At 40.0% G+C, this 18,001-nt stretch overlaps 1 protein-coding gene across 2 annotated transcripts in view; it reads right to left on the reverse strand.

Annotated features, from left to right (window-relative positions):
- The window catches only part of GLRA3 (glycine receptor alpha 3), a 169,678-nt gene that overhangs the window by 25,577 nt on the left and 126,100 nt on the right, over positions 1 to 18,001 (reverse strand). For both annotated transcript variants that reach the window (XM_075258387.1, XM_075258378.1), the window contains exons 5-7: positions 9,172 to 9,254; positions 6,523 to 6,660; positions 4,221 to 4,435 (exon numbers count right to left, since the gene is read on the reverse strand). In XM_075258387.1, the coding sequence (XP_075114488.1) occupies positions 4,221 to 4,435; positions 6,523 to 6,660; positions 9,172 to 9,254 (436 nt within the window). The remainder of the gene's footprint in view (positions 1 to 4,220; positions 4,436 to 6,522; positions 6,661 to 9,171; positions 9,255 to 18,001) is intronic.

The following is an 18,001-nucleotide window of genomic DNA, read 5'->3' on the forward strand; positions in this document are numbered from 1 at the left end:
CTGAGTATTTAGGAAACGTCTTAAATCCATATTAACAAGCAGTATAGATAGGATCCTTGTGATGGGACAACCCCTTTAAGGAGTCCTACAGCATCTGTTTACTGCTATGCACTGTTAGTGTCATGTGCATGAGACAAAAACAGCCAAATCTCCAAACATTATTTAAGGTAAACTATGTACAATTTGAAAGAAATTTTCTGAGAGAAGTCCTCAGTAGTTGATACCTTTTTTAATGGCTAACTCAAAAAGTTTTTTGATGACATATCGAGCTTTCGGGACTACTATAAAGGTCCCTTCATCAGGATGGTATAACACAATGTCTGAAGGTAGGCATATATATACAGAAAAATGGAGTGTTAGATGCAAAATAGATGGAAAACAGAACATAAACAGTTTTAAAAAAAACACATATATATCAGTTCGCAGGAAAGTTCTCTGGGTTTATGGCTTCTTTGATCAGTGACGTGGTGTCTAGTGGTTATAAAAGGCCATAAAACCCTGGGCCCTGTTTAAACCTTGTTGGAGAGTGCAAAGGGTCGTCATAAGTTTAAATTCCCATATGAGGCGATCTTTTCTATCTCTGAAATTCCCCCTTAGTACCAGGATCTTCATATCCTGGGTCATATTATGATTTTGATTACAGAAGTGTTTTGGCATCGGGAGGTCCATTCTTTGCTCTCTAATCGTATGTCTGTGTGAGTTCATCCTCATCCTAAGTGACTGTCCTGTCTCACCTACAAACAGGCCCTCAGGACACTTAGTACACAATATCAAATACACTACATTAGGTGTGCTGCAGGTGAAGTTACCTGGGATCTTGTAGTGTCGATCAGAGTTCGGGATCTTTATTTTGTCCGTAGTCAGTATGTGCGGGCAGGTTTTGCACCTCTTCTGTCCACATGGAAATGTTCCTTTGTTAGTTGGAGGTGACAGTGAGCTGCTAATGGTGTAAACGCCTGCCAGTTTTTCATGGAAAGACAAGGTATGAATGCTGAAGCTGTGGTGAAACTCACAAAATTCATCCTCACCCACAATTACTTCTCTTTTGGTGACTGCATCTACCTACAGCAGACTGGCACTGCAATGGGGAGCAAAATGGCGCCACAGTACGCTAATCTCTTCATGGCCAAGCTTGAGAGTAACTTCCTATCCACCTGCACCACCAGGCCTCTGGCCTACTACCGTTTCATTGACGATATCTTAATCATTTGGACTGGGTCTGAACAACAGCTGAAAACCTTCCATGAACAATTCAACCAGTTCCATCCCACCATCAACCTGACGCTCAATCACTCCTTCTCAGAAATAAACTTCCTAGACACAGTCATCAAGATACAGGACAACAAAATTGAGACATCACTGTATCAGAAGCCGATTGACCGCCCTACCTACCTAAGATGGGATAGCTTTCATCCGAAACACATAAAGAAATCCATTGTCTACAGCCAAGCCATCAGATACCATCGCATATGTTCAGACCCGGTGGACAGAGACAAGCACATTGGGGGCCTCAAAAACACATTCTTGAGGCAGGGCTACCATCCAAGAACAATTGATAACCAAATCACCAGGGCCACCAGAACACCAAGATCAGAGTTATTAAAATACAATACCAAACAGGAGAACACTCGGGTGCCCCTGGTTGTCACATATAACCCCCACCTGGAGACGCTGAGAGGAATTTCCACTACTGCAAAAAGACAACCATCTAAAATCCATATTTCCAGAACCCCCTCTCCTGTGTTACAGACAGCCACGAAACCTCAGGAATATGATTATTAGCAGCTCACTGTCACCTCCAACTAACAAAGGAACATTTCCATGTGGACAGAAGAGGTGCAAAACCTGCCCGCACATACTGACTACGGACAAAATAAAGATCTCGAACTCTGATCGACACTACAAGATCCCAGGTAACTTCACCTGCAGCACACCTAATGTAGTGTATTTGATATTGTGTACTAAGTGTCCTGAGGGCCTGTATAAGATAAGATAAGATAATCCTTTAATAGTCCCACCTTGGGGAAATTTCTGTATGTAGGTGAGACAGGACAGTCACTTAGGATGAGGATGAACTCACACAGACATACGATTAGAGAGCAAAGAATGGACCTCCCGGTGCCAAAACACTTCTGTAATCAAAATCATAATATGACCCAGGATATGAAGATCCTGGTACTAAGGGGGAATTTCAGAGACAGAAAAGATCGCCTCTTATGGGAATTTAAACTTATGACGACCCTTTGCACTCTCCAACAAGGTTTAAACAGGGCCCAGGGTTTTATGGCCTTTTATAACCACTAGACACCACGTCACTGATCAAAGAAGCCATAAACCCAGAGAACTTTCCTGCGAACTGATATATATGTGTTTTTTTAAAAACTGTTTATGTTCTGTTTTCCATCTATTTTGCATCTAACACTCCATTTCTCTGTATATATATGCCTACCTTCAGACATTGTGTTATACTATCCTGATGAAGGGACCTTTATAGTAGTCCCGAAAGCTCGATATGTCATCAAAAAACTTTTTGAGTTAGCCATTAAAAAAGGTATCAACTACTGAGGACTTCTGTCAGATAATTTCTTTCATTTCATATCCACTGACTAACACGGTACAAGGATATATATTTTTTCTATGTACAATTTATAATACTTATTTGAAACAACCATGCCTTAGTAGTAGTTGTAGGTAACCACACAATAATGGCTTTATTCATCAACCTATGTAGTTGGGACCACAAGCAGAGCTCTAGAACGTACCCAGGTGCATACTGTACAAGGACAAGTCAATATCAAGGACAAGTCAATATCAACATTCACACACATGCTGATGGTGTCCGCACAAATCATACGAAGAGAAAAGTCCTTCAAGCAACACTTTTGACTCTGCATAATTCGTGTGGACACCGCACAGAAAATATACAGACCCCTTTATAGTCTATGGGATCTGTGTGGTTTCATTGCTCACCGTTTTTTAATGCATTCAGTATTCCGTTCTGGGGGTCCCCATTTTATACTGTATGTATACATATATGCTGCTTCATATGCTTAGCTCCTTTATATATTAACTATGCCTATGTAAAGCTATCCCAGCCATTGGGACTCCACTTATTTTTAATTTCTTCTCTATCTTATAATCCATACGCTTTTTGGTAATTAGATAATAATGATGACATTTATTATTGCAATTGTTTGATGTTTATTTATTTACTATGTTTTTAGTACTTATGTACCTGTAATTTTCTCCTATGGGAATTTGCTTTCCATTAGTAATAGCTTCTCCTCTTTGTCCTACCTAGATTGTCACCATATCAGCATTTTCTTTAATATGTTTTTCATCATCATTAACAGAATTCTCTTGTTCTTGTTTTCCATTAATACATAGCTCTCATTTAGCATCATCAGCTCTGTCATGTTCTAGACAACTGCAAGATGTACTCATTTGTAAAAGTTACATTTCAGGGATTTTTAATTAATCTCTCTCTTCACACTAATGTAATGATGCATTATATAATAAATTGTCTGAATTAGGAAATCCATTTCACATACCTTATTAAAATTTCTAAAGGGGGTTTCTTGTTCATGACCCTCATCTATAAACCAGAGGTCAGAGAAGCTACAAAAGTATTAGTCAAATTGTACAGCCTTTGCATTACAGATGTGTTCTTCTTTACCTCTTCTCTTCATGGGACATGTCCAGATATGTATCTCAAGAAATGACTAGCATTATCTTATGATCCCGCGTCCTCTTCCGGCTCTGAATTCACTCTGCTTAGGCATCGGGCCTGGGCAGAGCCGACTGCGCATGCCCGCACATGCGCAGTCGGCTCTGCCTAGGCCCAATGCCTAGCAGAGTGAATTCAAGAACGGAAGAGGACGCGGGGACGCTGCGCAGGGAGAGGAATCCAGCCCGACCCTGACTCATGGACTTGGTAAGTAGAATTTGATCGAATGCTGCCTACCCCTGAAACGAGCATTTCCCCCCATAGACTATAATGGGGTTCGAAACCCGTTCGAACAGTTGAACAGTGTGCGGCTGTTCGAATCGGATTTCGAACCTCGAACATTTTAGTGTTTGCTCATCTCTAATTGATAATAGTGAGCGTGACGTTGTGATTTTTCTTTTTCGTCTGTGTTGCTGTATTGTTTGTTATTCATTGCAGTAAATTAAGATAGCATATTTCTGGTAGTGATATAACATGTTTGTAATGTGCTTACCTTAGGCAGGGAAGCTCTGGAACCAGAACTCTGTGTTGTCATTGTCAGCACAGTTGTTATACCCAAGGCAACTCTGGCTGGAGCTGCATCCATATTAATCCAAAAGGAGACCCAAGATAAAATGACAATCAAAAGACTGGGAATGTACATCTGAATCAGGTAATATCCCATCTGCCTCTCCAGGTGGAAGCGAACTTCAATACATGTAAACTTTCCTGGAAGAGAAAAAAAAATGGAAGAGAAAACAAATGTAAATACATCTAAAATTGGCAATATTAAAAAAATAATTCTCTGTAAAGTTCAAAGCCACTCAGTATTTATACTTGTATCATCCAGAACAAAGCAGTTTTGTTTAATTTCTGAATTTTTATTGCACAATTAGATATGAAATCAATAAATTCACAGATGAAAGACATAAAGAGGCATATGAAATAATGTTAGCATTCTAATAATAATTCATATATTTAAAGGGGTCTTCCCAAGATCCTAACCATATCTAAATTTGTAGAGAATTAAAAGTTAAATATTTTTGGAAATAAAAATAATTTAATATTTTGCAAAGTTTTAAATATTTGCTCTAAGTATCTTAGTGGTGACAGTCTTTGGTCTTGATCAATTGCCAATGGATACGAACAATAAATTCTATCATCTGGTATTGTGCGTCACTGCCTAATAACCTGCCAACCTTCCATGTGAATAGATTTTCTCTTTTTTACCCCCAATATGATCACACTATGGGTACCTTTTGGAGTGATGGTGATGGGGATGGAGAAGAGCATTAATTTGACATCATAAGGGGCACACCCCAAGGATTTTCCACTGGGCGTCGCTAGCGTCTGTATGATGCAGCAGTACATCTTCATAAACCAGGCCAGTGAAGCACCACGTTCATATATATGGTGGGTACGGCTTCACCACTGGTAAGGCAGAGGGCTTCAACCCCACAGTAGAGGGCTTCCCCTCTACTGTGGGGTTGAGCTCTTTTCACAGTAGGACTCTATCATTCTACTGTTGCTCTGCAAGTAAGCTGAACACTCTAAGTGGAATTAGGTGCTGTTTTGGTTATTTTACTGGTATGAATACTGACAGCTTTCCCATATATACTGTTGTCTTCACAAATCCCCTGAATAGTCCCACATCTTTAGATGTTGAAAAATGCATCAGGAAAGGAAGCAGGGAAGTTCATTTAGACCTGAATTTATGGTTGTTCTAAGACCACCCTTATAAGGGTGGGAGTCATTTTCGGATTAGGTTGAGTGTAGGGTTTCATCTACTTTCACCCCTCAAGCACTCATTTGCTGTATTTTGTACATTATAAAATACATGAGAAGTGCAATTCTCAAGCCACAGATTTTGGGAGAGTGGGTGCAGGAGGTTTTATTTGGGAGTTTCTGTTTCTGTAGGTTTTCTTCCTTCATGGTGGTTTGGGCCAAAATAAACAAGGAAAGGGAAATGTAAATGTTGCTAAAAATGTAAAAGAAGGGAGTGACGAGTACTGTGGGGGGCACTCCTAACCGCTCAGTGTCATGGCTGGGTAGTAAGGAATGCCCCCTCTGATACTACAGTACTAAAGACAGTCAGGAGGGGCTATCCCAGCTAGACTGTCAGGAACGCCCTTATGACAGTTAAGAGGTATTGGTAAATGCACTGATATCTCTTCTCCCGTGTTATATAAAACTGAATGTGCCTGAGGACATGAAAGGTTCTCTTTAAGGTAGGTCTTCAGAGTGTCCTTCAGCTGTTACCTCTGGCCACCCCACCTTCTCTAGCCTTGGCCTACCTGAAGGCTGCGAAGGCTGAGGTTCATTTCCTTAAATGTATGTGTTTCAATCTTTTTGCCATTGGTAGTTTAGAAGCCTGTACTTTGTAATGATTCTGCCTTTGTCATCAATTCTTCCGCCGCAGGCAAATTGTGGCATTTCCAATCCATGGGACCCCGTCGTAAGGTTGGTAAATGTGGCTGATACATGGACCAAGTTTTCTGGACCAAGGTCAGCCATGTGAAACAACCGACAATACCAGCAGACTAAAAACTGTTGTTTTTTAAAACATTTACTGTAAAAATGTAATTCGTAGCCTGTTACCAAGGAGCCGCTGACTGGAATCAGAAAGTCTTATCTATATAAAATAAATTCTGCAGTTTTATGCAAAGGAATAATCCTTTCCATTACCATAGATAAGATTTGAGTTTGATTCTCTCTACTGTATTAGACCACAATGAGACGCTCACAATCCTTACAGACAATAGTAGAGTGGTAAAACAGGCTCTAATAAGATCTGGAAAGCTATCCAAGAGAATTACCTGTATTATAGTGCTTGGTACAATATCGTAAATCTTTTTCCTCTTTGAGGACAAACTGTGGAAGAGTCAGACCATCTGCTATCTGTACAGGTGCGTTTTCTTGCCATTCAAAAATAAGATCATTCATTGTGTAACCAACTGGAAGACATAAGAATAACCTAAAGATAAAGACGTCATATGATGGCTCTGGCACGCCACAACATACATTAATAATCTGTGCAGAAAAACAAAGACTCACTTATTTCTAAATATTAATAAATATTGTTTGCTGTAATAACAATTATGGAAATTCCTAGTAGTCTATAAAGGTCTCCATTATAGAGCCTAGCACATCTTTTCTGGTTCCCTGAACACTGTCTTAGAATTACATCCTTGACTCCACATAAAATACTTTGATACTCAATAGTATGGTGTGTATTCAATTGAAAAACAGCTGTGGGTAATACCGATTATCATGTGAAGCATGTCAACAGTTGCCAGAAGAAACATCCCAAACTCAAAGATATTAATCTGACAAGAAACAACTGCTATGTCAAAATCTGTTCCGCCAAAGCAAATGTGTTCATCTAAGATTAAAACTTAATTATACAGGTTTCCATTGTATTTACCAAAAGTAATAATAAAGATGACGTTTTATTCTATAGGGCTGCAGTGGGATTGTTCACAGATTGTATCTGCCCTTGTATAGTTTTATGTAAATGCAGAATCTGGTTTTGTTGTTGTCTTTTACCAATAAAACTTTATCTTTGTGTGATGATACTACAGTACCTGAGACTGCAATGGATACATCTTCTATAGCTTGTATGGCTTCCTGACCCCACATAGGCCAATACATACGAATGTGTTGTAAACATTTATATGGAATTTAGTCACTGGTTGCAACCTCTGACAGTGACTTTTCGTTTCTTCCCTGAGAACAAAATGATGGGTATGGACTGTAGCAGACCCAATATTTCCTTCCCCTGGCATCATTTGTTGGTGGAGACTTGAGAGACCCCCATACAAGTAGTTGGCTGGTCCTGTCAAAATTGGCAGATTTGACTAACTTTTCTCTTATGTGAATGGTAACCTTTATATTCTGTTATGAAGTTCAAAGCATCTATCTATCTATCTATCTATCTATCTATCTATCTATCTATCTATCTATCTATCTATCTAACATCTATCTATCTTTAGAGAGCGAATACTGAACAAAATGTTTTTAGAAAAAAAATGCTGTAAGGTAAGAATACTATCAAAAATATTAGTGCTAAACATTTATTTTTGTCAATTGATGAACAAAAGAGAAATCTAACTTAGGCCAATATTTGGTGTGACCATCCTTTGCCTTTCATCAGTTCTTCTAGATACACTTGCGCAATTGTTTTTGAAGGAACTCAGCAGGGAGGTTGTACCAAACATCTTGGAGAATGTAGGCTTGTGCAAATCGTTCTGTCTCTTCATGTGATCTCAGACAGACTGGATGATGTTGAGTTCAGTGCTCTGTGGGGCCATATCATCACTTCCAGGACTCTTCCACCAAAGGGTGGTCACACTAAATGTTGATATGACTTAGATTTTGCGCACAGTTAATTTTGTTACTTCACTAAAATAAACTATTTTCACTTCTATTTTTCAAAGCATTTTTACTTTGCAGCATTTTTTTCACACCTGCTTAAAACTTTTACATGGTACTGTACAATATACAAAAATATTTAAGGGATTGTCTAACAAAGACAACTTAATCTAGAATTAAAATTAAGAAATCCATATTCCTATTAGGAAATCAGACTAGGGTTTCTTACTTGGGAATTTCCAGTGTAAGCCAAGTACTGTAAGAGTGACTTCCGCTCAATGCACCAAGTTGGTCCATGTCACCATATATTGCCTGCTCCTATATTCAATCTTATATATGTACACATGCAATAAGAGCCAAACAATTGTCTATTTCACTGTAGCGAGCGTTCATTTCATGCTTAAGCTATTTGTGTGGTGTGGTCACCCATTCACCTTATATTACAGATGGTATCCTACACAAGTAGTATAGTGTGGAATGATATAAATTGGACATTCATTTAGCTCACCATTTATTTTGGTGTTTCGTGCATCTGAAGGCTACATCATACCTGTTGTATCTGGTGTGGAAAAGTATGGTCAGCCTAATGCTTTCTTGTTAATAAATTATCAAGGGAATCCCTATAGCATAGTCATGAATTAATCATTAGAATCCTTGTCTTTAAGGATAAGGCCCCAGGTGACATCCAACAGTCAGTTTTGGAAATCGCTACATGTCCGGAGCATGGTTTTTACCGCAAAGTGGGGATTCGCTGCAAAATGCTGAGATTTTTTCCGTGGCATTTCCACTGCCAGCAATTTGCAGCATTTATGCCACATGGGGCCCCAGCCTAAAGAAGGGGAGTCATGAAAAAAAAAAAAAAAAAGGTAAAAATCTAATTAGGCCACAACATTTTTTAACCCTAGATTGCATGACATTAGAAATCTACACTTTCACATAACCCAGGCCTTTTAAGTCCGTGTACAAATCATATGGCCCCATGTAAATCGGATGGCTGGCCATTCCCACCAAATCAGGAGGTTTGGCTGACATACATCTAATGTGTATTCCAAGCTTTAGAGGTCCTTTATGTAAATATTTCGCTTTTGACTTACAGCTTTCCAATTGCATTATACAAGTTTGCACATCCATGGGGAAATTTTTCAGGTCCATAGGACAGGAGAGTGTGAGCGTCAGCCTGGAAAGACAGAAAAATAACAGTAATGATAGAAGTAGACTTGTATGCTGAAGTCTGTAATAACAAATCCTTGACAGCAGCTATGTAAAGCCAACCCTTGTGTCTGATACATAGAGGCTTCTAATACTATAATCAGAGAACAAGTAAAATGATTCTGTCTTCCTTGGATAACTTTGCCTGCATGGTGTGTGTCTGCTTTCTGGTCTGCAATGCAAATCTGCACTCTGAATGTAAATCTGTAGCGACAGATGCAGAAGTAAAACACAAGCACCAACTATACATTTCTAGTAAACCCCACATGAAACATCAAGGAAATTGATCGTTTCACCTTATTTCTTTGACTTTTTCAATAATGTGCTTGCAACCTACAATATGTAAAACTAGCATGGCGGCTTTGGTTAGCATGGATACTTTGTAGCAAGTCCTTGGTTCAAATCTCGCCAAAGACAAGATCTGCAAGGAGCATGTTCGTGCAGGCATCATCCCAAACTGATAAGGGTCCTAGTTAGAACTGTGAGCGCTGACAATATCTGTAAAGTGCTATGGAATACAGTACTGTATGTTGACGCTATATAAGGATGCAAAATCAATTTAGATCTCCAAAATGAACAATTACATCCTTTTTTCCAAAATAGAAATAAATCATAAACATACTCGTATCTGACATCCTGCAAAATATTGCAATGAATATCATAATGGTGTATTGTCATTGTTTGAATGTACATGTATAGATGTATAGGAACAGTTATAAAATCGCTAAAATGAAGCGACATTATCTTCCTGCGAATTCCGTGGCTGAGTCAGCTGCAGCTCAAGACTCTCTCCTGCTTAGGCCCATTAATTTGGGCCTACTCAGGAGTGGGATGCCATGACGGGATGCTGATGCACTGCATTGGCATCCTGTTGTGACGAGCTGTGTGGGTACAGTCACACGGCGGAAAAGGTTTCTGCCATGTGAACTTGCCCTTCAAGGGCACTTCAGTTTCAGCAAACAAAATGCACCCATTGGGGGAATCTGCACCCCTCCCTTCCACAGCCACACAGTCCAAAACTGGTAGGAGGCACACTTGAATTAGTAGTAGAGGCTCTGGCTTCTTAATAAATCAGGTGCAATGCTATATGGCAGAATGGAATCTATACTAGTCAGGAACTGAAAAAGATTTCCTTTACAACTCACATGAGTTATGACAAATATGTTGGCTTGAAGGTATCCCCTCTCCAGTCCTCCCCACCCTCTGCCCTGCTTAGACTACTTTCAATAAAAGTATAAAGTGAGGTACAGAACAAGGTATGTGGTACCAGCCATGCACCAACGTTGCACCCTGATCACACCCATCTATCTTGTATAATGTTGGAATGTACTTTCTGTATGAAGTAATAGATATGTTCAGGGGCAGATCTAGGGCCGGGCGAGCTGGGCAACCGCGCCGTAATTTTTTTTTTCACTTTTTTTTTCTTTTTTCTTTGAACCAGCACAGGAATGCTGCCGCTCTCTGTGCGCTGGTTCAGACGTCTATGTATCAGCGTCGTCGGCGTCATCACTGATACATAGACGTCTGACGTCTGCCGAGAGAAGAGGATCACGGAGGCAGCGGGAGCAGCAGCAGCAGCGCGATTGGTAAGTATAATAACATTTTTTTGTTTTATAATAGGCCGCTAGCGGCCTATTTACCAACCTCCCCGGACCTGATCACTGCTGCTCCCGCTTCCCCTTGTACTATAGGCCGTGGAGGCCAGCAGTGAATAGGCCCGGGCCCAGGCCGCGATCCCACTGCCGCTATTATTATACTCGGGGGTCTTTTCAGACCCCCGAGTATAATAATTGGAGCCCCAGGAGAGGTGAGGAAACATAATAAACAATGTTATTTACCTCTCCGGGATCCAATGTTAATCCTAGCTGGCTTTGGGACTATATGGTAATGCCCAGATGTCACGTGGTCTGGTATATTACCATATAGGCCCAAAGCCTGTGCTAGCAGTACCATAAAGGCCCGAAGTCTGCTAGGATTAAAGAGGACCTTTCATGGGTTTGGGCAAAGGCAGTTCTATATACCGCTGAATTCAGCGCACTGTCGGCTTTCCAGCGTTATATAGAACTGCCTTTGCCCAAACCCATGAAAGGTCCTCTTTAACATCGGATCCCAGAGAGGTGAGTAACAGTGTTTATTATGTTCTCTCATCTCCCCTGGGGCTCCGATTATTATACTCGGGTGTCTGAAAAGACCCCCAAGTATAATAATAGAGTTTGAAGGGTCCACTGTGGCCCCTGTAACCGCTATTATGCCCCACAGCGGCCCCCCTGCAACCTCTATTATTCCCCAAAGTCTATTGTGCCACTGTGGGACATAATATGGGCTGCAGGGGCCGCTGTGGGATATATACATACATATATATATATATATATATACAGTTAGGGCCAGAAATATTTGGACAGTGACACCATTTTCGCGAGTTGGGCTCTGCATGCCACCACATTGGTTTTGAAATGAAACCTCTACAACAGAATTCAAGTGCAGATTGTAACGTTTAATTTGAAGGGTTGAACAAAAATATCTGATAGAAAATGTAGGAATTGTACACATTTCTTTACAAACACTCCACATTTTAGGAGCTCAAAAGTAATTGGACAAATAAACATAACCCAAACAAAATATTTTTTTTTAAAATATTTTGTTGCGAATCCTTTGGAGGCAATCACTGCCTTAAGTCTGGAACCCATGGACATCACCAAACGCTGGGTTTCCTCCTTCTTAATGCTTTGCCAGGCCTTTACAGCCGCAGCCTTCAGGTCTTGCTTGTTTGTGGGTCTTTCCGCCTTAAGTCTGGATTTGAGCAAGTGAAATGCATGCTCAATTGGGTTAAGATCTGGAGATTGACTTGGCCATTGCAGAATGTTCCACTTTTTTGCACTCATGAACTCCTGGGTAGCTTTGGCTGTATGCTTGGGGTCATTGTCCATCTGTACTATGAAGCGCCGTCCGATCAACTTGGCAGCATTTGGCTGAATCTGGGCTGAAAGTATATCCCGGTACACTTCAGAATTCATCCGACTACTCTTGTCTGCTGTTATGTCATCAATAAACACAAGTGACCCAGTGCCATTGAAAGCCATGCATGCCCAGGCCATCACGTTGCCTCCACCATGTTTTACAGAGGATGTGGTGTGCCTTGGATCATGTGCCGTTCCCTTTCTTCTCCAAACTTTTTTCTTCCCATCATTCTGGTACAGGTTGATCTTTGTCTCATCTGTCCATAGAATACTTTTCCAGAACTGAGCTGGCTTCTTGAGGTGTTTTTCAGCAAATTTAACTCTGTCCTGTCTATTTTTGGAATTGATGAATGGTTTGCATCTAGATGTGAACCCTTTGTATTTACTTTCATGGAGTCTTCTCTTTACTGTTGACTTAGAGACAGATACACCTACTTCACTGAGAGTGTTCTGGACTTCAGTTGATGTTGTGAACAGGTTCTTCTTGACCAAAGAAAGTATGCGGCGATCATCCACCACTGTTGTCATCCGTGGACGCCCAGGCCTTTTTGAGTTCCCAAGCTCACCAGTCAATTCCTTTTTTCTTAGAATGTACCCGACTGTTGATTTTGCTACTCCAAGCATGTCTGCTATCTCTCTGATGGATTTTTTCTTTTTTTTTTTCAGCCTCAGGATGTTTTGCTTCACCTCAATTGAGAGTTCCTTTGACCGCATGTTGTCTGGTCACAGCAACAGCTTCCAAATGCAAAACCACACACCTGGAATCAACCCCAGACCTTTTAACTACTTCATTGATTACAGGTTTACGAGGGAGACGCCTTCAGAGTTAATTGCAGCCCTTAGAGTCCATTGTCCAATTACTTTTGGTCCCTTGAAAAAGAGGAGGCTATGCATTACAGAGCTATGATTCCTAAACCCTTTCTCCGATTTGGATGTGGAAACTCTCCTATTGCAGCTGGGAGTGTGCACTTTCAGCCCATATTATATATATAATTGTATTTCTGAACATGTTTTAGTAAACAGCTAAAATAACAAAACTTGTGTCACTGTCCAAATATTTCTGGCCCTAACTGTATATATATATATATATATATATATATATATATATATATATATATATATATATAGGGGTTAGGTGCGTGGAGAAATGAGGAGTCAAAGATGTCTGTGTTTCAAACTTTACAGAGTCAAGTCAGAGCTGAAAGAAGTGGTCATGGCGGTCCGAAGGGAAGAGACAGGAAATGTGGGGAGAGACGTCTCCTGTGAGTATTACTGCATTGTATTTATTGTAATGTTAGAATGTAATAACAGAAAATATGAATCGTGTTTGAAAAATGCATTTTTAGGGCTAATTTTTTCAAAAGATCCTGGGGGTATACTCCCTAGTCCCCCGGTAAGTAGGGCCCCGCCAAAGTCAATTGCCCATGGCCCCGCAAAGCCTGGAACCGCCACTGGATATGTTCACATCTGCGCTTGTGTGTCAGTTGTTCTTGTCTGTCAGACTACAACAATGGACACATGGTAAGCTAGTACAGTGGACAGCAATGCTGCCTAATGAACCACATTGACTATAATGGGATCTGTTAGGTGTCCGTTCTTTTAAACCGCTGTCGGACATGTATCACTTTTTCTTCTGCCACTTTTTGATGGACATTCTGGAGAATCTATCCTATGATGTGATGGTCGGAGTACCAGTTGCAGTCTAGTTATCATAGTTTGTACTTGTAATGAGCCACGTACATATTCCACAGTGCGTTACAGACATTACCATGAGTCTTTGTCCCAAGTAGGGCTCACAGTCTAAATTCCTTATCTGTATGTCTTTGGAGTGTGGGAGGAAACCCAAACAAACATGGGAACATACTCCATGTGGTCAGCACTGTTCATGGTCTTTATACAAAACTTACTATGACTTTTTTACGGATCATGTTTTATATAACAAGTTGGCTATTGACAAATAGTTCTAACATCAAATTAAAACATTCTACCTTAATTCTAGAATAAATCTGTTCAGGTAGGTAAGAACATTTTTTTCCCTTCTAATTTGTACTGTTCCCCAATGGTTTATGTCCAGATGTTTTGTAACTATAACTCCCAGCATGTCCTGACAGCTGAAGAAGAGCCATCTGGAAAGCCACATGTTGCCGTCCACTGTTTAATCTGTACCTAAAGCATCTGGTTACATGCGCTACAAATATTTCTTTAGGACAAAAAAGTTTGCTATGTATCTATTAAGAATGTAATACACTTCCTTAGAAATAAACACCTTTTCTGGCCCATTTAAGACTATATTATATCTTAGAATTTAATAAGCAGGAGAATAGCAGGTGACTATTGGTTAAAAAGAGTCCAAAATGGCACATCTATGTATTTGTATATATAGTTTAATCTTGTAATTTTGTTATCATTGTGTTTGCTTTCCCCATAGTGTGTAGTGTCGAATCTCGCAAAATTTATGTCATAGATATTCACAAGGTTTGCATGGCATTTTAGTTTCAGATTGAACCATGTGATTCCTAGTACTATATTCTGGGGGCTCTTCAGACCCCAGAGTTTAATAAGAAGAGTTCCAGGAGAGGTAAATAAACATAATAACCTGTCATATTCACCTCTCCTAGGTTCTATAGTGGTGTCATGTTTCGGTCCCCATCCTTTAGGTCCCTTCTGGTCTACTGAATAATGCCAGAGGCCTCAAGGGAACCCTGCCTGTCATTGGGTCTTAGTAGTCACATGGGTTTTGTCAATATCACAACGTTAGCATACCCCAAATGACTGCTGCGGATGCCACAATGGAGCTGAAGAGAGTATGACTGTTATGTTTATGTACCTTCCCTGGACCTCTGCTTATTAAATACAATATAATAGTGGTTCATGGATGGCACACCCCAAAAATGTTGGGCTTAGCGAAACCAAACATTTTTGGGAAAATTCTAAATTAACCTATCTCTTAACGAACCAGATTATTGATCCCTACTCATTAGCAGCATTGCAGAATTGTATACAGACTCATCCCCAATATTGCAGAATTTATAAAAGATTTTTTCTAAAGGTTGAAGTCTCATGTCCATTAAGTAAACAGATTATTTTCTGATATTTCAGTTTGTATGAATTTATTATATGTAGTGTTCTCTGACATGTATGTGACAATGATATGGTAAAACTACATGGAATCCTTTTTCTTAAGCTTTGTATGTTATTGCTTCCTCTAGACTATGTCCTATACTTCAAAGACTGATTTGACAGGTACACTTTAATATGTAGTGCATACAGATTGTCCCATTTCCATTTGCCACAACTCATCATAGGATTATGCCACTTTGTTAAGTGCTGTAGGTCTACTGTTACCATAGTCACAGTCTATCTTTATATTTGAAGAGGACGTTTTATGTCCTCTAACATAAATCTTAGTTATAGCATGTTATATTCTACTGCACAGCTGACAGTGCATGAAATTCAGCACACTATTAGATTTGGAGGTATGTGCCCCCGGTCCCAAAGATATCAAATCTAATCAAAGTACCTTGTAGAGGTGATTTTACTGCTTCCGAATATGCCTCTATTGTTAAAGAGGCTAAATTATTTTTTATATTATTTTTAATTAGACCAGGAGAATTGAAAAAAAAAACCAAAACCTTTCCTGTCCTTGGTGCTCCAGTGTCCTCCCAATGTGGTCCGCACCTGCTGCTTAGCTGACATCTTTCATCAGAAGTCGTCACTGGTAGTGGCATCCTGCGTCCCTTCTGCTAAGGCCGCTGATTGGCCTCAGCAGTCATGTGACTGTCGAAACCATTCAGCGACCTAAGGAAGGAACCCAAGGATGTCACAGGTAGTGATATCCCGTGTCCTCCAATGAGACCACTGACCTCAACGGTTACATGTGGCAGGGACTTCCGCTGCAAGAAAGCAATGGAGCTGAAGGATCGGATCGCGCCAGGAGACACCGGAGCACCCATTACTTCTTCCAATAAGTGCTACTCTACTGTTTCTAGGGCCCATATTGTTTCAGCTCCCAGTAGTCTCTTTATAGTCAGGTGGGTGGCCTTGGATTTGACCAAACAACATGGTAATGCCCACCTGAGAGCCTAATTAGCATATGGGGCACCGAAGCTATCAGCACCGATCACTAAGGAATGGTGGAGGCTAAAGGAAAAAAATTCCTAGTGCAGCAGAATCAGCAGAGTGGTGCCTATTAAAGGATGCAAAGAGTTAGAGTTGCTGAAGATGGTGAAAGGTTCTCTTTAAGACAATGCTGTTATGTTCCTCCCCTATTTGTATTAGTAGTCATATCCACTGGACCTCATGGACATTTTATTTTGGGGATTTCTTCCCCACTGGCCATTGTACCATCTTGATCTACTGCCTTGGCCTCACTTCATAGCATGCTTGTTATTGTCCATCTTTATCATTTATAATTTATTTATTTATATTTTTAAAATACAATATTAGAAAAATTCTCAGAATTTATCCAAATTGCAGTTAGGGTAGGTTACTCAAAATGGAAGTAATGACTCCCGACTAATACATTTTCCAACCTACAGTGCTTTACACTTGTGATGAGACGAAATCCCGTCAGTGTTTTGATTTTTATGTAACATTCAGTAGATTTTCTGTTTTGCCAGTGATACTAAAGGACACATTGAATGGCACGTCGCCACTGCTCGGCTTCTATAAAGCCATGGGCTACTCCTGACATTTCCTATACAAGGCCCCCTTTTGTAATGATGTCCTTCTAATGACATTGTGCTTTCTTTAACTAGAGGTGAAATATATTTACATCACCAAATATCCTGAAAGGTAAAAGCCTTTGCTAACCCTCATTAGTCCACAGTACAATATGATCACATATTCATACCACGTACATGTATATGCTATTTATAACCATCTCTTGTGACTGCCTGTATGACACAGTATAGAATCTCATATCTACTCTTCAGGCACTAGATATCTTTGCTAAAATATGATTTATTTTCAGCACTACTTTGTTCAGACTTCTGAACTGCTTCTTAAAGGGTAAACTGTATAAAATGACAGGATTGCGGTTTCATAAGGAACAATTCAATACATTGTGATACCTGTCACTAGAATCCAGGATATCAACTCAGCTCTGTATAGAGATAGGTTATGATTACCTGAATCAAACTCTACTTACCTCTTGTGAATTAGTGTCTCTGTTGCCTAGATATCATTGGACAATGAGGTCATTACCTGCTTACTCCTTTGGTGCAACAGAAACGCCCTCTTTGTTCCACAGAGTTAATTTACATATTGACAAAGTCTGATATCTCAGGCAACAATTCACAAGAGAAAAAAACATAGTTTGCTTGTTGCAGTTCTGTTTATTTTCTACCGAATTTACAATCTCATCTATTATAATAGTGTACAGTGTTTAACCCCTTAGTGACAGAGCTTAGTTTGGTTCATTAGGCTGAGGCCCTACGTTATGGAAAGGTTTTGTTGCAGATTTTGTTGCCTCCTATTGAGCCAAAGCCAACAATGGCTACAAAAGTAATGGAAAATATATAAGAAGTTCTTCTACTTCTACCTTCTGCTTAATCCACTCCTGGCTTTGGCTGAAAAAAACGCAACAAAATCTGCAACAAAAACAAGCTGCTTTTCAGGGGCAAAACGGGGGCTTACTGGTTACCATTGCAGTCTTGCAGCGCTGGAGTCCTGCGTTCGAATCCCACCAGGAACAACATCTACAAGGAGTTTGTATGTTCTCCCCGTGTTTGCGTAGATTTCCTCCCATTCTACTAAG

Source organism: Leptodactylus fuscus, chromosome 1 (genome assembly GCF_031893055.1).
Source record: "Leptodactylus fuscus isolate aLepFus1 chromosome 1, aLepFus1.hap2, whole genome shotgun sequence".
In the NCBI taxonomy this organism is placed as follows: Eukaryota; Metazoa; Chordata; class Amphibia; order Anura; family Leptodactylidae; genus Leptodactylus; species Leptodactylus fuscus.